Genomic DNA, 20,469 nt, shown 5'->3' on the forward strand with positions numbered 1-20,469 from the left:
GTGTTCATTAGAAAGCAGATGACACAGACCACAAGAGAGTCAGCCAGAACCAGGAACGAGCCGGGGGATGCTCCTCCAGGGCCTGCCAGTGAAACCCACCTCTGGGTCAGGCATGTCTCTATGGCTACGGCAGGGGTTTTTCTGATTTCAAAAATAAAATTTACTACAAAAGATTTAGAAACCACTGAAAGTACAGTTGTGTACTCACATGTGTATATATACACAAACATATATGACTTGTAATAAGCTTACCACCATGTGGCCACCACAACCATACACACCTATATACATTTTATATATTAGTTACCTAACTGGAAACACAGCTTTACTACTCCCAGCTTTACTACTGAATATGGTCATAAAGGTTTCTGATAAAAACACTATCATACCAAAAGTACCTTTATTCATTTATCAAAAATATCTTTATCTGATACCAATGATGAATGTTACCAAATGACCTTTTAGTACCTATTTGGATCAGTATCTGGTTCTTCCCCTTTGATCTGTTAATGAGTTGACGAGAATTACCTAACATTAGGCCATCTTTGAAATCCTACATCACTCTTATTTTATGTGAATTTTTCCTTCAATATGCAATTGAATTTGACTGGGTAGTATCTATAATTTTTATATATCTACACACAAATGAGACTTGTCAATAGTTTTGATATTTATGCTATCTTTGACAGGTTTTTTCTATCAGAGAGATGCACACTTCAAGCAAGATACACAGATATACATATAGGTATAGATATATAGAGAGATAATGCGTCAAGGAAATACAAATAGCAAAGGGCTTTCTGTGCATACCTTGAAGGGTTTCCTGGAAATCACTATAAAGCCATCCAGGCTTGCTATCTTCAAAGGAAACAACTCTTTAATTACTTTGACAACTTTGTTCAAGAAGCTTTTCTTGTACCCTTCAGAGAGTCAGCCTCATTTTCAATTAATTTTTGTAGTAAATGTTATCCTAGAAAATAGTCCATCTCGTTCATATTTTCACATTTATCAGCACAAGGTTGTATGTGAAAGTCTCTCCTGTTTTTAATCTGCTCCAAATTCAAGGGTACATTTGTTTCCTATTTTTAACATTACATGTTTATGTTTTCTCTCTTATTTCCTTGCCACAGGTGCACAGAGATTCTAATTAAACGATATTCTTCAAAGAACCAGCTCTTTTCCTTATCAAGGACAATGCTTGTACCATTTTGTGTTTTGTTTGGTGTGTGGAGGAGGGTGGGGAAAGGGTTGGTTGTTTTGCTAACATCTGTTTAACAGGCTGGATCTGTTTCTGGTACCTCCAAAGTAGCCAACATCAAGAATAAAGGCACAGACTCTGCCAGCCTTACCTCAACGAGTTTTCTTTCGTAGGAGCTTGCTAGTTCCTCTGCACCTTCTCCCAGCTTCTGCTCAGTGACTGTAACTTCTCCATCAACATTCCACAGATTTGGAACAACTTTAGGAAAAGAAAGAAACTCCATAAATATCTTAACAGTAATCAAAAATTACTCCCCCAGTAAAAAACATAATAGTAATTTCTTCTTTTCCAAATGGCTTCTCCAAAGAGAAAGCATTTTTTAAGGGGATAAAAAAAAATCACAATTACTAATTACTTCAACATTGCAACATTTTCACCTAAGTAAAATAAAGTGAATGATAAGCTGTATTTAAAAATGGAAGACCTGTTATAGCGACAGATGCACATGAGTCTTGGGAATAATCTCGTCACTATTTCCATTCCGGGGACAACAGACAATGTGCTGGCAAGACATCAGAGCCTACACTCCTGTCTTCTATGTTGGTCAAATTTCTTTTTCTCCAACAAAAAAGTTTTCCAATAAGGTAGTTCTTACCTATGTGCTATGAAAAACACTAGTGGAGGTCAGATTACCTGTGGAATTGTTAATAAGAATTGGTATTTCTTATTCAATTAAGAATTGGTATTTCATTCCAAGAATGAAAGCAAATCAGCTTCTGGGAAAACCCCAAAACCAAAGAGCAATGACAAGGCAAAGACACCCTGAAGAGACTGGCTCCCAGGCGGGCCCAAGGACTAGCACAGTGGTCACCAGTGGGTAAGGTTTCTACTTTCCCGTGTCTGTGCATATATGCTGGCCTTGTAGAGAAGGGTAAATAACTAAAAACTGGAAATGAGCCAGATGATTCTAAGGAAAGAAGAAAAACAAGAGCAGCAGGAACTCCCACCGGTGGTTAAGAAAAGCCCCATGTATGAAGAATACAGACTAGCACCCCCCACCCCCCCACCGGTCTGAAAACAAGCACCGACTCCACAGAGCCGGTTTCCTGTGTGTTCTAGGAGATGAAACTCCTGGTGCCCCCATCAAGCGTGATGAGATGCTAATAAGGCAAAACAAGAATCTGAGGTTAACCCCCCAGTGACTGAGATTTGAGAGACAAGGGGACAGGGCGAAAGGGAGTGGAATTGAGAGAGAAAGTGGAAGCAGGGAAAGGCTGAGCAAAATGGACTCCCGAGTTTCACTTGCCCTGTGGCTCGGATTGAGCCTTTCATGAAGCCTCCGTCAAGGCACAACTAGTCAGAGTGCACGGAGGTGGCAAAGTTCCTCAAGCGAAGAGCTCAAGACCATACAGAGCATGCTGGAATGACCCCTATGTTGTTTCCATCCCAGCAGTGACTACAATTCCAGCCACTCCAGTAGGGAGTGACCCAAAAACAATCTCAGACCTGACACAGCTATTGAGAAAATATTTAAAGGACTTCCCACTAAAGGTGACAGACTGAACACATTAACTTACATTTGTATCCTCTCAGAAAACCTATGAAAATATTTTTTCTAATGTCATTGCCTTTAAGCAAAAAGAGAGCAAGGGAGGAAACAACACATTTTAGAAGCTGAGAAGCAGGTAGATAACTGGTCAATTACTGACAGGGAAAATTTCATTCTAAGCTGCAAGTGAGCAATACCAAAATGATCTGATTAAAACGTGACACCTCACAAAAGGCTGATAAACTGCTAATACAAGACACTTCTGGAAGGTGGGGCATGGACAAGGGGACAAAAGTCAAAAGAAGGGATAAAAAGTCTGTTTTAAGAAGCAATTAGCAGAAGACTAGGGGTTTGTTCTCTAGAAAAGGTACAACAGTAGGTCTGGACTGAGTTGAATGCAGAAGTATCTTACTGAGAATAGATAAAAATAACACATGCTGAACATCTGAGGTTCTTCCAGTCTTCTTCCCTTTCCTACCCCCACCTCAATCCTAGGGCAGCAGGCAGCCAACATTAACCTCTAAGCATGGGAACAAAAAGTATTTCCTGGGAATCTCAGCAGCTGAGGAGCAAAGCCCTGAAGAGAACAATCTGGGGGCTCTCCAGTGAAGTGGCAGAGCTGGATCATTCCATCAAGAAATGGTCTTACAGTTCTTAATCAGCTTTTTAGGACCCACTCCTACCTCTAAGAAGACAGCCAGAAGTCACCTAATGTTTGAGAGATGCACATAAGAGGAAAGACAGGAACTAGAATAAACAGAGAAAAGCATCTTATAGGAAAGAGACACAATTTAGGGAGAGCGCTTCACAAGCAAACTATCCACAATATTCCCAGAGAGAGGTGATGTTGCCAGAGAGATGGTGTAGCTGAGAAACAAGAATAGGGAGATGTTAAAAAAGAAGAAAAAGAATACACAGCTAGAAAGCCCTTTTGGAAAGCAAGACTATGGTAGCTGAAATGGAACCCTAGACATAAAGGACAGAAGTAAGAAAATTTCCGAAAACTGAGCCAAAGAGTAACAAAATGGAAAATGAGAAATGAAAAGGAGAGTTAACTGAATGCAAAGAGCTCAAGAAAGAAAGAAATAAAAAGGTAACACAGAACAGAGCTTATCAAAGACAGAATTCAAGAAAGGCCCCAGAACCGACAGCCATGTGTCCAGGGACAGAGCTCCATGAGGACGCAGCACATGGAGGAGCCAGGCTCACAGGGAAGTGTCAGAGCACATGGGGAGTAGACAGGAGGGTATCGCCTTCCAGAGTGGAAGCAGCCTTCTAGATGAAGGAGAGAGAGTTACAAATGGCATAGGATTCCCAAACAGCAACACTGTAAGCGAGAAAAAGAGCAAGTGATACTGTCAACATCCTAAGAATTATTTCCAGCCTTGAATCATCTACCAAGCTGAACATGTGAGAAGTAGGTGAAGACATTTTCAGATGGGCAACCTCCCCCAAATTTTACCTCCCATCAAAAAAAAGAGAAGAACACTAGGCAGAGGAAAACAGAGATTCCAAGAAATAGGGGATCTGACACAAAAGTGAGAGAGAAAAGTTATTCATAATAATCAAAGTAGAAACAACCCACATGGCCATCAGAGATGCCTGATAAACAAAATATGGTCTATCCATACAATGGAATATTACTCAGCCATGATAGGAAAAAGGAATGAACTGCTGACACCTACCACAACATGGGAAGCTTGAAAACACTGTGCTAAGTGAAAGAAGCAGATACCAAAGGTCATTTTTGCATGGTTCCATGTATACCAAACATCTAGGAAAGTACTGGTTTCCAGGGATGAGAAGGAAGGACATGACTGCTAAGCAGTGCACGGTTTCTTTTCAGGGTGATAAAAATGTTGTGGAATTAGACAGTGTTGATGATTGTACAACCTTGTGAATGTACCAAAACCCACTGAATCCTGGAAATGGGTGAATTGTATGGTATATGAATTACAGTCTCAATAAAGGAGGAGGATCAGCAGTCATAGTGGTTGTGAATTAACAGGAGGGACAGGCCCACGGAGCAGCCAGGCTGCTTCCAGCTACAGTGGGTAGGGGACTCTAGAAGAGATTGCTGCCTCAGGATGGAAGTGAGAGGGGCCTCACTTCTTAATACACGGAGGAGATTTACATAACTGAGAGGGCATTTGTACTTGAATTAGTAATAAGTACATACAACAACCAATTTTAAAAAATGATAACTATGAACTCAAAAGAAATAAAAAAGTTGTGCAGAAATAACGATCAGGTAAGTCACAGCTCAGTGGGTCACCAGTTGCAGTCAGGATAATGTGATTATGGACCAGGGATTGAACCAAAAAGATCACATGTCTGTGCGAGAGGATGAGGGGCATGTTGGATGGGAGCGTAAGGACCCAGGAGCGAGTCTTTTTCTCCCACAGTGAGAAGTCAGTAAACATCACCTACAACTGAGAAACCAAGGAGCAGCAATAGGTAAGCATTATTCAGAGACACCAAGGTAACTACCAAAACAGTTGCAAAGTTTGAAAGGAAAGAAAGAGTTTGAAGCGGTTGCTTATGGGAAGTGGGAAAAGGGGGAGGGTGGTGGCTGAAAGTATCAGGTCTTTAAACCATTAGAATATGTGCAAAAGTTTTGTTTAAAAAACTAAATTTGATTTTCAATGAGAACAAGAGTTAAGAGGAAGCTGCTTTACATTAGAAAAGTTAACTAAGACAGCCACAGTGTCCACCCAGACAAGGTGGTGGCCCACGGTGAAGCCTGGTGCTACCGCACATCGGTGCTCCCACGGTCTGGCTGCGCTCTCCAGATGCCTGACCTCGCCGGGATCCGCGCTGCCTTCCTCCACAAGGAGACCCTGCTGAGCAGGAAGACAAAACCATCCACCCTGCTTGAGGTCTGCACATCCTGCTAGAAACCAAGTCCCCGGCCTTCTGTCCGCGGGTACCTGGCCCTCCTGCAGGTACAGTTAAGAGGGATCAGCAGTCTTCTGGGCTGCAGGAGGCAGATGCATAAATAAGTTTGAGCCTTCAAGACTGGAGACAGACCATGACCACCCATGAACTTACAGACAGATCCTTAGAAACTAGCCAGTCAACCTTCCCTGCAAATATCTGGCCCCTCACTGCCCTGGATCAGCTCCTGCAGCTTTAACAAGCACGTTAGAAACTTCTATCCCACATATAAAATAATATAATAAGAAACTAACACCAAGTAGATCCTGCTTTTCTCATCAGTAGGCAGCCCCTACGATGGCCCCAGGATCCTCCCTCCAGGCGCTCACGTTCTTAGGTGCTCTCCACCCGAGAGTTGGGCTGGACTTACGGACTCACCTCTAATGAACAGAATACGGCAGATCCTGAGAGGAAGAGATGAAAAGACTGTGGCTTCCATCTCAGGTGTCCTCTCTCTCTTACTCACTCTCTCTGGGAAGAGCCGCCTGCCACCTTCTGAGTTGCCTCACGGGCAGACGCAGGCGGAAAGGAAATGTGTCCAGCTGACAGCCAGCAAGGGCCTGGGGGCAGCCGCCAGCCACATGAGCCTCCCCCAGTCAAGCCTGGCTGTGATGACTACAGCTGCAGCGGAGGCCCTGCCTGCGGCCTCGGGAGACGCTCTGTGGCGGGCACGGCTAAGCCACGCCTGGCTTCCTACCCTATGCGGACCGAGGTCAGCACAGGTCTGTTGTCTTAAGCTACTAAAGGCAGCAACAGATAGCTAATACAGTGCTTTAATCACTCAGACACTTCCTTCACAGTACTCTGAGTTAGACCCTGGAGTTATAAAGATGGTGATATGCTTCCACGCTGAGGCTTCTATAAAAAAGGAAGACTACGAGGTGGGTTGGCCAATGTATCTATATAGGTTAAAGATTAGTATTCAGAAAACCAAGAGAGCCACTGAATCAGCCAGACACGTCCCACTTCTCTGCTGGCAAGGGGAACACATGGAGAGGCACAACAAGTCAGTCATTCCATTAGTTTAAGTTTATACAAGCACCACATCTTGTTTATTTTCAAGTCAGGAAGATTTCATCTGCCTGGGGAGCAAGAGAACATTTGGGTGTTCAAAGAAGGCAGCACAATAAGTCTGAGTAACATCAAGTCACTTGAGAGCCAAAACAGGCACATTACACCCCCACAGTCTCTGCACATCCCGCAATAATCCAATCAACTTGGAAAAGATCCATTGTGATTGAATTCTGAAGGTCAAATCTAAATAATACAAATGTTTGCAACTGATCAAACTAAAAAGTGTTTTTTTTTAAGATGCCTATTTCCTGAGAGCGATCTATTAGTTTTAGAATGGAAAGAAAGACAACGTAATTGTCCAGAAGGAAAGCATGCATCTCTACTGGTGTCAATAATAGCTCACTCTGAATTCAAGAACACAAGGCTTAAAAATATTAGTAAGCAATGCAATCTTAAACCTGGAACTTACTCGATAATATTTTTGGGCCATGTTTCGAGTTACTCTGACAACATCCAGCACTTTACAGTCTGCCCTGGTCAAGAGCTACAGGGAGAATGGGGCTGCCGGTTCACAGCAAGACAGAAACACACTCCAACCACAGGGTTAGCGAGCTCAATGTAGGGTTGGGCTGAAAAGGCCACAACTCAAAGATGATTTCAAAAGGAAGGAAGGGTTATATGTAATGTCCTAACCAAAACTTGGGAACTGCATCCATATATAATGAGTTCTCATAAAAATAATATAATAATATTGCTTCAGCTTACCGAGCACCTTGGAGATTGCAAAGGACTTCAAATGCATAATCTTACTGCAGCCTCCATACAGGACTCAGGCTGGCCATTTAAATTTGTACCATAAGTGAAGGTGAATACGTTTTTTGTCTAGCACACGATGTCCCATTAGCCCAGTCAACCTGGTTAATATCCCATTAATCATAGGAAAAGCCACACCTCACCTACCTGCATATACTCAAGTAGTCAACAATTTTCTCCTGCATTTCTGTGATGGTATAACTACATGTTAGACTCCAAATGGAAAAATTTGGCAAAACAATAAGCCTTCTCTTTTTAAATCTAAATAAGACACTGAAACAGTATTTGGTAGAGGCACAAAGATTTGCTTTAAGTCAGAGCTATTTTTCATGTTCCAGAAAAGCTGTGGGTTTGTTAGCACCATTAGCAGGTCATTTAAACTTAGCAAACATGACACAGTTTTTCACCTCCTTGCAGCCTGCCATTACTGTTTGGAGGTGTCTGTGTAAGTCATCTGACATAAGTAGACACTATGCTGGTCTCACCAGCAGGCACCAGAGGACACATGGGGTTTTCTGCCTAAATTATTTTAAGCACAACCTCAAATACCATGGAGAGCAGCATAGCAAACAGTATGATAAGGTTACTGTTTTGCTTCCAATTCGATAAGCTTAGCATGACCCCAGATGCAAACAGTGTGAGATGCTGGTGGCAAAAAAGAATAAAGTATCATTTTAAATTCAGAGATGGTTCCCTTAAATGTTCTAACGGACAAAAGGAGGTATGCAGGACCCGTAACAGCAGGCCAGGTTTGGTGTGATGGGAAATCTGAGTCTTGGAAAAGGTTCCTCCTAGGTGAGGTCACATGATCCTACAAGACTGCAGGTACTCACAGTGTTCAAGCATAATAAACAGTCTTCAGAATAATGGTATCCACCATTTTCCAAGTGCTCACAAGGCAAGGGGAGAGAATGGTAAGTAGGACGGTGTGAGCTCTGCAATCAGACAGATACCAGTGGTGTGAAGTCTGGCTGCACCACTCACCATGAGTGACCTTGGGCAAGTCTTTTATGTATTCACTCAACAACTAGATACTAAAGATTCATTACATACCCAGCACTAGACACCAGAGATACAGGGATGTACTGGGGTTATGGATAGTGAATGCCAATACAAAGCGTACACCTGAGTGCACTCCAGGCTGTGAGAATTAAAGGAAGGTTAGGTCCGGGGAAATATTGGGGGAAGAGTACAAATTAAATAAAGTATAAGGAAAGGCCTCACTAGAGAGATACCAGCTGAGCAGAGACCAGAAGAAAGCAGGGGAGTGAGTCATGCAAAGCTCCAGGGACAGCATTCCTGGGAAAGCAAGTGCAAAGGCCCTGAGGTAGGCCCAGGCCGAATGTGTCCCAGGTACAGCAAGGCAGTGCAGCTAAAGGATAATGGATGAGTGAATGATTGACAGGAAATGAGACCACAGAGGAGATGACATGGTTTGCTATGATACTTTATTCTGAGCAAAATGGGAAGCCCCTGGAAGATTCTGAACAAAAGGTGGGATGATCAGACTTATGTTCTGAAAGATCATTCTTCCAGCTATATGAAAGGGTAGGTGGGGAACCAGGAGGGCAGGGGCACAGCTCAGGCCTCCCTTTAAGGGAGAACCTGGCACTCTGTCACAGGAGTGCAGTTAGCTGACAACCTCTAGCTGCAGCACCTTCCAGATGGGCCCTCGCCAACAGCTGAGCACACAGATTTCTCTGCCCAATTTGGGGTCCCTCTGATGGGCAATCTTTGCACAGAGCTCCCAGGCAGGCTGAGTAGGCCGACTGTAGTGAGATCTGCAGCCCAAGCCTGAGGCTTTCCCTGCCTGATGCTGCTTGCCCCTCTATCCTTCACAGGCACCCCCCGCTAGCCCATGTCCTGCACTCCCAACTTTGTCTCAGCATCTTCCTTCTAGAGAATCCAACAGACACAGGAGGCTCAGACACTACAGCAATGGAGCAGGCAGAAGGTCATGATGCTGGCCGGAGCCCTGGTGACAGCAATGGGTGTGACAAGGAGCGGCAGAAACCAAGAAGGAAAAGTCAGTAAACACTGCTGAGAGACTTGGTGTAGGGTTTGAGGAAAGGCAGGAGTCAAGGTAATACCAAGATGTGGGGCCTCGGGAACCTGGAAGATTGAGCTATCACTTTACCTTGCTGGGCAGACTGGGCAAGGAGCAGGGGTGGGGATGATCACCTGAGTGGTCTGCCAGGAAATTTTGTTCTCAAACAAGTAAGGTTTGATACAACCATTAGCCATCTGACAAATGTAGGAGCCTAGGAGGCTGGAGTTTAGGGGGTACATTAGGGTAAGAGACATAAAATTAGAAATCAATAGCAGAAAAGTGATTAAAAACCACACGACCAAGATCACCCCACCTGTGGAAGCTGCATTTCCTCCGGTTGAAAACTGCTAATAATAGACCCCCACCTGAAAGAGCCCTCCAGGCAAAGTCCCACAGCACGCAGCCAGGAATGAAGGTGTCCCTGCGGGGCAATGACTGCACTGTAATTCGTACTTGCCAGCACACTGCTCAGCAGGCGGCTGTATTATTTCCTGTTCTCACAGTAACAGGGCAAAGGAGATCCTATTAACCCCAGGACAATGAGTTTCCAAAGGGTTAAGTGATCTGTCCAAGGTCAGGCAGCTATCAGAGGTCAGGAACTGCACTGAACCCAGGTTCCTTCCCCCACAGCGCAGCTCTCCCAGCCCAGTCAGAGCTGAGTACACTAAGTGAGACTTGCTCACTCGCTCCCTCACGCAGACCTCCATCCAACAGGCACTCAGTCAAAAGCTAAGGCCTCAGGAAAGGGTCGGGTGGGGATCCAGGGTTGCGGTCTCCCAGGCCGAGGATTACAACACAGATAGAGGAAACCAACACTGCCCACTGCCCCTAATCCTCGCGCAGCCTCCAGCTTCACAAAACCAGGTGTCCCAGGGCAGCAAGTCTCTGAAATCTCTCAGGAAAGCCTCAGTCAGGGGCTTTCTGATTAATGCTGAACATCTTATGCCTTTTCAGGGGACAGCAGAGGAACTTAGGCTGGTATTTAGCAAAGTTCAATCTGGGAGAAAGGAGTCCCCAAAAACTGAGAAATCTTCATTCAACCTAGAGCTTCTCATGAGCAGCCAGGCCAGAGTACTTGAGGGGAAAAGAAGCACAGAACAGACAGGAGGTAGTGGCCCTGACGACTGGCTGCTCACCGCTGGTGCAAGAGAAGGTTCCACCACCCTGCATGGTCTCAGCCTCCAGCACATAACATCTAGGGGCAGAATTGAAGTGGCAATGAGCTACTGTCCATGAGGCCCTGACTCAGCACCCCCGGGTGCTTTACATCATTTCACTTAACCCTCAAAATACCATTGCACAGTAACTATTTCAGAGATGAGAAAAAATGGGTTTGGGTTTTCTAAACACTGTAAATGATGGACCCAGTTATATAAACCCCCTCTGCCTGATTTCAAAACCCTAGTCTCTTCTCAACTACCCATACTTACTTCCTGTTATCTGGAGCCTGCTCCCCACTATGGTTCCAACTTCCACCTGCGAGGGACTTCCCAGGCCATGTGCTAAAACTTCAAAGAAAACCTACCTCCCTGTGTGTACCAAACACACAGGAACCCATATGTTTTTGGTTGCCTCATGTTATAAGAACACTTTAAATTTCCAACTCTCCAGAACGTTGAAAACGAATCCTTCAAAAATTTGATATAATCTATCCACCTCGCAGTTAAGATTGTTCTCTGGTAAAAAGCAGGAGGTTTGTGTGACAGCCAAGCATTGAATATGGTACCCAAAGAATGTCCCAGCATGTGATATCCATGCCAACAAAAGGAACCCAAAGCGTGCAGAGTTGTCTATATCCCTCAAGATCAGGGCCAGGAACCATGGGACCAGGAGGAATCCTGGTTTTAATAACAGATGAGGAATTATATGTGATTGGGAAGGTGGGCATAGACATGAAGCACCCCACAGAGCCAATCCTGGCTGTCACCAACCAGAGTGATATCTTGGACACATGACCTCATTTCTTTGAGCTTCAGTTTCCTCATCTGTAAAAAGGGGTAATGGTAGCTCATGAGGATTAAACATGAGAAGAAAATAAACTATATATTTTTGCTGCCAGCATTATGATATGATCATTTTTTAAAAGACAAATGCAAAGTGAAAGCCTTTCCTTATCAAATCAAAATGCCTCTTATCAGAAGTTTCCATTTTTGATGGGTCTTCCCAGAGAAATTTGCTCACCTGCTCAGATGCTGTTTAGATCTCTTCCAAGAGATCATCTAAATATGTCACACATGCACAGGGACAGCTGGGAATGACTGTTGCATAAAGCAGAACTGTCATCACACCCTCCACCAAGCACATTTTCACCTGCTCATGTGATGCAGCTTAGCAGAAGCCCTGATAGGAACTTGAGAGTTCTGTTTTTCCCCTAAGTGGAAAGCAGTTTGACAGTGAAAACCACATCTTTTGCAGGAATAAAACATGCAGGTAGTCATGCCAAACAAAGTGACTTCTTGCCCTGATCAAAGCAGTGCAAAAGTGTCTGCTGAACAGAGCCCTGGGTCTGACCATACCCTACAGGCCCACGAGGGTCAGCTTGTCAGCAATGTGACCAGGTGACATGGATGGTTCCAAATGTTGTTTTTAAAACTGCTCATTTCCAAATACAAATGCATCTAGGTTCAAGAATGACACCACTAGCAAATGTGCGTAGCTCTGTTTTGGTGGGAAGGAGCAAGGTGAGACCAGGAGCACTCCCATGGCCTTAACCTTGGTAACCTGGGGTGTGGGCAGCAGTAGGTAACAGTGTTTTCATTCTAAACCCTTGAAGCATTTTAGGAACCACAAGCATCTGTGACTTCTGCAATGCATTTTTAAAGCAGCAGAGCTACCATACCAGAGGCAGAAACTGTTCATCTGTAAGCCCTGGGTTTATGGGAATCAAAACCTTAATAAGGAAATCACACAACCTGCTCTTAAGAAGCGACTCCTGAAATTTCAGAAGCCCGTGTGGAGGACTGTTCTGAACTGTTTCAATCCTAGGGCTCTGGGCCATACTGTAGGCAGTTAGATGCGGTGCAGTTAAAAAAGGAAACGTGCTGGTAGAATGAGTGCAACAGTGTAAAAGGCACAGGAGCTGCAGTCAGAAGGTCCTGGACTCCCATCCCAGCTGGGCCACTTGCTGCAAGGTGCCCTGAGCCCAGCCTCCTGCTCAGTAAAGAGGGGATAACCACACTCATCTTGCAGGGATACCACTGGAAGATTCAGCTAGGAAGTGGACAAGCAAGGAGCAGAGGCGTGCTCTGCACATGGTGATGGCAGAGGGGTCATCAGCGGAACACCAGACCTTGACTCTGTCTACCCAGACAAGGAGCTCTTTAAAAGCAAAGGCTCCTCTTGTTTCTCTGAACCCATAAAATGTTCAGAACCAGATGGGGCACAAGTTAGATTCTCAGTACTTCCAGACTGATGCACTAACTCCTCTTTGAATCTGAATGTATCAACTTACCAAGAATATCAGTCAACAAAGAGTTACCTATTACTGGAGACGCCATCTAACTGACAAGGCATATATGGCATGGATCTCAGATCTCATGGTTATGTTTTCTCTTAGTTTCTTTAGCAAGTTTATGTTCTCAAATTGTAAAAGTGAGACATGTTCACTGCAGGGGAAAAAAGATCCATTTTTACATTTTCATGTCCCTGCTGTACACACACCAGACTTCTGCAAAGCAAGGAAAAGGAAGAGGATATAAATTCCAACCCAGTCAACACATATGGTAATACACTATATTTCTATACAGTTTATATTCTCTCAAGGGTGTGTCCACACCTACTCTCTCACATGGTCCCTCCAGCTATTCAGGGGTTGGGTGACTGTCCAAGAAGAGAAGACAGAATGATACAATAATAATAAAATAACAGCAGTTAATACTTCCTAGATGCTTACAGAGTACCTGGCGCTATTGTAGGCACTGACAGATTTCATCCTTCCCGTTCTGCAAGCAACAAAACTGAGTCTACATTCTTAACCACTGCGCGATCTTAACCACTACATTATACCACTCCACGGGAGCTCTGGCACCTCCTTTCAACCTCAGGCTGGCATTGCATAGGCAGACAGGAATGGTGATTCCAGAGGGAATGCCTAAGCAAACTTCAGACAGGCTGGTTATGCCATTCCCCAGGGTGTTACTTCCCCCCATGCACTGCTACATACCAGAAAAAAACATTAGGAGTCTGAAAACATTGATATTCTAGATATGACCACTTAGTTTCTATTAAGCATTTCACTATAAATTAAAAAATAACACATCAGTACAGGTTTGCTATTAAAAAAAATTCAGCCTAAGAGAATTAAAAATATACATCTCTACAAAAACCTGTATTCCAATGTTCCTGCCAGCATTATCTGCAATACCCACAAGGTGTAGGGAACCCAAGTGTCCATCCAGGGAGGACTGGATAAGCACAATGTGGTCCAAGCACAACGCACTACTACTCAGCCCTAAAAACGAAAGAAACTGGAACACATTCTACAACATGGATGAACCACTGGGACATTGTGTTAAGTGAAATAAGCCAGTCACAAAAGACAAATATTGTAGGATTCCACTCATGTGAGATCTGTAAAGCAATCAAATTAACAGAAACCGAAACCAGAGAGGTTGCCAGGGGCTGGGGGAGACAGGATGGGAAGTTATTGCTTAATGGAGACAGAATTTTTGTTTGGGATGATGAAAACATCCTGGAAATGGATGGTAGTAATGGCAGGACAACAATGTAAATGTGCTTAATACCACCAAACTGTACAATTCAAAATGGTTAAGATGGTAAATTGCACATGGATAAACCTTGAAAACATTACACTAAATGAAAGAACCAGATGCAAAAGGCTACATATAGTATGATTCCATTTACGTGAAATGTCCAGAATAGGCAAATCCATAGGGACCGAAAGTAGTTTCATATTTGCCAAGCGCTGGGGGGAAAGCGGGTGGAAAGGTACCGCTGATGCATACAGGATTTCTTTTCAGGGAGAAGAAGTGTTCTGGAGTTGGACAGTGGTGATGGTTGCATAACATTTGGACAATACTAAAAAACACTGAATTGTATACTTAAAACAGGAGAATTGTAAGATGTGTGAATTCTCTCTCAATAAAGTAATTCAAATACCTATGTTTAGCACCTAAAAAATGCAGATAATCCTTTATCACCTTACCTTCCCATGCTCCATCCCATTTTTCTCATTATCATCACAGGATTATTCCTCCACATACTTTTCTGCACATTTATACATACAGATCCATACATACTCATGTACTCTTACAGGCTTTGTTTTTTATAATGCATAAATAAAACGTGCTATAGAGACACCTTTCACTCCGCACCCCACCACCACCAAGAAACCTGCCTCATTCTCTACCACAGCTGCATTACAGGACAGAACCACAGTCTGTTTCACCTGTCTTTTACTGATCCTAATCCAAACAATGCTGCAATCCACAATTTTATACCTGTCTCTCTGCACACATGTATAAATCTTTTGTTGTTGTGGACACCTAGAAATGGAGTTGCTGTGTCAAAGGGTATGCACAGTTTAAATTTTGACAGCTGACAAGTGCTCTCCACCCCCTAGGTCCCCCCACAGAGCATTCTGTGACCTTCAATGGCCACCTGACTCCCATGGGCCTCAGCGTCCTCACTGATGAATCCAAGCAGATTTTCTAAATCAATTTCAGTTCTAACATTCATTTTTATAAACCCCAAGATCCAGAGGAAGCTTGACAAAAGTCAAGCAGAGCTACAGTAAATGTGCAAACCTGAGCTTCCAGCACAGCTACTGCACAGGTGGCCTGGCCGAGAAAGCCCAGCCAACTGAGCAGGAGAAAGACACCAGGAAGCTGAAACAAACTCAACAAAGCAAGACCTCAAGCCACCGGTCTAGTGAGCTGCAGGGCAGGGACAAACATCCTCAGTGTGAGGGACACGGACTGGGCTCTGCGCAGCCATGTAGCCAGCCCCCGGAAAATACCAGCAAGTACCTCCAGCAGCATGGAGGACCACTCACCACACCTGAAGCAGGTGGCACAGAGCCAGGCAACAAGGGCGAGTAACACAAAAGATTAAGGAGGAGGATTTTGCCAAGAGGAAAGGTCTTAAAGAAAAGTTTATACACAGGGAGAAGCCAAGATGGTGGCATGAGTAGGGTAGCAGAAATCTCCTCCCAAAACCATATATATTTTTGAAAATACAACAAATACAACTATTCCCAAAAGAGAAGCCAGAAGATATAGTACAACAGTCAGGTTACATCTACATTGGCGAGAACTCAGCACCACACGAAGGGGGTAAGATACAAACTGTGGCCCGGTGGAACCCGAGCGCTACCCCCATCCCAGGCAGGAAGAGAAGAGTTGGAGCAGGGAGGGAGTGGGAGCCCAGGACTGCTAAATACGGAGCCCTAGTCATCCGCACCAGGAGTGCAGATACACAGTGCATGGTGTGCTGGATATTAGGGAATCGGAACAATAAAACCAGTGAGCGAAACCGCATAGCCAGCCACCATAGGACAAAAGAAAAGCGAGTGTTTTTTGAAAGTCTTAAAGGGGCAGGGACTCCATAGATGGACGGAACCATCTTGGCACACTCAGCCCAGCAGTGGGGAATCCCAGGGAATTTCAGGTGCCCCAGCCACGTGGGAGGCAATGCACCTTTGAAGCCCCTCACGGTGATAAACAGCCTTCCATCCATTCCCCCTCCCGCGCAGCCCCACCACAGCAGCAGCCTGAGAGCGGCTGTGCCCACAGCAGCTGGCTAGAGCCTCCTCCGCAGCCGCCCAGGACAAACACAGAGGCCCTGCCAGCACCCAGCAGCTCAGCACAGACAGAGGAAGCTCGGACAGGGAGCCAAGGGTGGCTGTTTTTGCAGGAGAGCACATATAGCACACCTGCCTCTCCCCGCAGGGCACTGAGTTGCCCCGATGGCTGCCCCGCCTGCAGCAGCTCAGGAAATAAAACCGGAAGCTACTCCCTGTGCGCAGATAACCAACACAGGCAGTGGAGAAGGGCAAGGGGCAGGAAGGTACGTTGTTCTCCCAGCTGACACATGTGCCAACTGCCTATGGCTACCGCTATTGCCAGGAAAAGGCAGAAGAATTTGATCCTGTTCAGAATAACCCATAAAACCCTTGAAAGGGAGCCTGGGGAGAAAGATTTAACCAAGCTTCCTAAAAAAGAATCCAAAATAAAAGTCACAACCATGCTGATGGACCTGCAGAGAAATATGCAAGAGCTAAAGGATTAAGTTAGGAGGGAGAATACAGACATAAAACAATCTCTGGAAGGACTTAAGAGCAGACTGGATGAGGTGCAAGAGGCCGTTAATGGAATAGAAATCAGAGAACAGGAACACAGAGAAGATGAGGCAGAGAGAGATAAAAGGATCTCCAGGAATGAAAGAACACTAAGAGAACTGTGTGACCAACCCAAACAGAACAAAATTCGCATTATAGGGGTACAAGAAGAAGAAGAGAGAGTAAAGGGGATAGAAAGATAGAAAGTGTCTCTGAAGAAACAATTGCTGAAAACTTCCCCAAACTGGGGGAGGAAATAATCTCTCAGACCATGGAAGTCCATAGAACTCCAAAAACAAGGGACCCAAGGAGGACAACACCAAGACACATAATAATTAAAATGGCAAAGATCAAGGAAAAGGACCAAGTATTAAAGGCAGCCAGAGAGAGAAAAAAGGTTACCTACAAAGGAAAACCCATCAGGCTATCATCAGACTTCCCAAAAGAAACCTTACAGGCCAGAAGAGAATAGCATGATATATATAATGCAATGAGACAGAAGGGCCTTGAACCAAGAATACCTTATCCAGCACGATTATCATTTAAATATGAAGGAGGGATTAAAGAATTCCCAGACAAACAAAAGTTAAGGGAATTTGCCTCCCACAAACCACCTCTACAGGGTATTCTAGAGGGACTGCTCTAGATGCAGGCACTCCTAAGGCTAAATAGATGTCACCACAGAAAACAAAATCACAGCAAAGAAAGCAGACGAACCAAATACTAACTAAAGGCAAAAAATAAAATCAACTACTCACAAAAGCAGTCAAAGGAAACACAAAAGAGTACAGAATAAAACACCTAACATATAAAAAATGGAGGAGGAGGAATAAGAAGGGAGAGAAATAAAGAATCATCAGACTATCTTTATAATAGCTTAATAAGCGAGTTAAGTTACACAGTTAGATAGTAAAGAAGCTACCCCTGAACCTTTGGTAACCATGAATCTAAAGCCTGCAATGGCAATAAGTACATATCTGTCAATAATCACAGTAAATGTAAATGGACTGAATGCACCAATCAAAAGACATAGAGTCACTGAATGGACAAAAAAGCAAGACCCATCTATATGCTGCTTACAAGAGACCCACCTCAAACCCAAAGACATACACAGACTAAAAGTCAAGGGATAGAAAAAGATATTTCATGCAAACAACAAGGAGAAAAAAAGAGGTGCTGCAGTACTAGTATCAGACAAAATAGACTTCAAAACAAAGAAAGTAACAAGAGATAAAGAAGGACATTACATAATGATAATGGTGTCAGTCCAACAAGAGGATATAACCATTATAAATATATAGGCACCCAATACAGGAGCACCACCATATGTGAAACAAATACTAACAGAATTAAAGGAGGAAATAGAATGCAACACATTCATTTTAGGAGACTTCAACACACCACTCACTCCAAAGGACAGATCCACCAGACAGAAAATAAGTAAGGACCAGAGGCACTGAACAACACACTAGAACAGATGGACCTAATAGACATCTGCAGAACCCTACACCCAAAAGCAGCAGGATACACATTCTTCTCAAGTGCACATGGAACATTCTCCAGAATAGACCACATACTAGGCCACAAAAAGAGCCTTAGTGTATTCAAAAAGATTGAAAATTTTCCAACCAACTTCTCAGACCACAAAGGTATAAAACTAGAAATAAATTGTACAAAGAAAACAAAAAGGCTCACAAACACATGGTGGCTTAACAACATGCTCCTAATCAATGAATCAATGACCAAATTAAAACAGAGATCAAGCAATATATGGAGACAAATAATAACAACAGCACAGAGCACCAACTTCTGTGGGATGCAGCAAAGGCAGTTCTAAGAGGAACGTATATAGCAATCCAGGCCTATTTAAAGAAGGAAGAACAATCCCAAATGAACAGTCTAAAGTCACAATTATCAAAATTGGAAAAAGAAGAACAAATGAGGCCCAAAGTCAGCAGATGGAGAGACATAATAAAGATCAGAGAAGAAATAAATAAAATTGAGAGGAATAAAACAATAGAAAAAAATCAATGAAACCAAGGCTCGTTCTTTGAGAAAATAAACAAAATAGATAAACCTCTAGCCAGACTTATTAAGAGAAAAAGAGAATCTACACACATCAAAAGAATCAGAAATGAGAAAGGAAAGATCATGACGGACCCCACAGAAATACAAAGAATCATTAGAGAATACTATGAGAATCTATATGCTAACAAGCTGGAAAACATAGAAGAAATGGACAACTTCCTAGAAAAATACAACCTTCCAAGACTGACCAAGGAAGAAACAGAAAATCTAAACAGACCAACTACCAGCAACAAAATTGAAACAGTAATCAAAAAACTACCCAAGAGCAAAACCCCCAGGCCAGATGGATTTACCGCGGAATTTTATCAGACATACAGAGAAGACATAATACCCATTCTGTTTAAGTTTTCCAAAAACCAGAAGAGGACGTAATACTTCCAAACTCATTCTATGAAGCCAGCATCACTCTAACACCAAAACCAGGCAAAGACACCACAAAAAAAGAAAATTACAGACCAATATCCCTGATGAACATAGATGGAAAAATACTCAATAAAATATTAGCAAACCGAATTCAAAAATACATCAAGAGGATCATACACCATGAACAAATGGGATTCATCTCAGGGACGCAAGAATGGTACAACATTCAAAAATCCATCAACATCATCCACCACATTAAAAAAAGGACAAAAACCACATGATCATTTCCATAGATGCTGAAAAAGCATTCGACAAAATTCAACATTCATTCATGATAAACATTCTCAACAAAATGGGTATAGAGGGGAAGTAGCTCAACACAATAAAGGCCATACATGACAAACACACAGTTAACATCATACTTAACAGCAAGAAGCTGAAAGCTCTTCCTCTAAAATCAGGAACAAGGCAGGGATGCATGCCTACTCTCTCCAGTTATTCTACATAGTACTGAGATCCTAGCCATGGCAATCAGAAAAAAACAAAGAAATACAAAGCATCCAGATTGGTAAAGAAAAAGTTAAACTGTCACTATTTGCAGATGACATGATATTGTACATAAAAAACCCGAAAGAATCCACTCCAAAACTACTAGAACTCATATCTGAATTCAGCAAAGTTGCAGGATACAAAATTAATTCACAGAAATCTGTTGCTTTCCTATACACTAATGATGAACTAGCAGAAAGAGAACTCAGGAAAAGAATTCCATTCACAATTGCATCAAAAAGAATAAAATACCTAGGAATAAACCTAACCAAGGAAGTGAAAGACCTATACCCTGAAAACTACAAGACACTCTTAAGAGAAATTAAAGAGGACACTAACAAATGGAAACTCATCCCATGCTCCTGGCTAGGAAGAATTAAATTAATATCGTCAAAATGGCCATCCTGCACAAAGCAATATACAGATTCGATGCAATCCCTATCAAATTACCTACAGCATTCTTCAATGAACTGGAACAAATAGTTCAAAAATTCATATGGAACCGTCAAAGACCCCGAATAGCCAACGCAATCCTGAGAAGGAAGAATAAAGTGGGGGAGATCTCACTTCCCAACTTCAAACTCCACTGCAAAGCCACAGTAATCAAGATA

The 20,469-nt window shown here is 43.3% G+C and overlaps 1 protein-coding gene across 20 annotated transcripts in view; it reads right to left on the bottom strand.

Moving 5' to 3' along the window:
• Positions 1–20,469, bottom strand: part of LOC118928528 (sorting nexin-29) — a 599,207-nt gene that overhangs the window by 256,605 nt on the left and 322,133 nt on the right. For all 20 annotated transcript variants that reach the window (XR_008992099.1, XM_057486934.1, XM_057486922.1 and 17 more), the window contains one exon: positions 1,350–1,456. Coding sequence is in view for 19 of the 20 variants with exons in the window: in XM_057486934.1 (XP_057342917.1) it covers positions 1,350–1,456 (107 nt within the window). In the remaining variant the exon portion in view is untranslated. The remainder of the gene's footprint in view (positions 1–1,349; positions 1,457–20,469) is intronic.

This window comes from Manis pentadactyla, chromosome 10 (genome assembly GCF_030020395.1).
Source record: "Manis pentadactyla isolate mManPen7 chromosome 10, mManPen7.hap1, whole genome shotgun sequence".
Taxonomy (NCBI): domain Eukaryota; kingdom Metazoa; phylum Chordata; class Mammalia; order Pholidota; family Manidae; genus Manis; species Manis pentadactyla.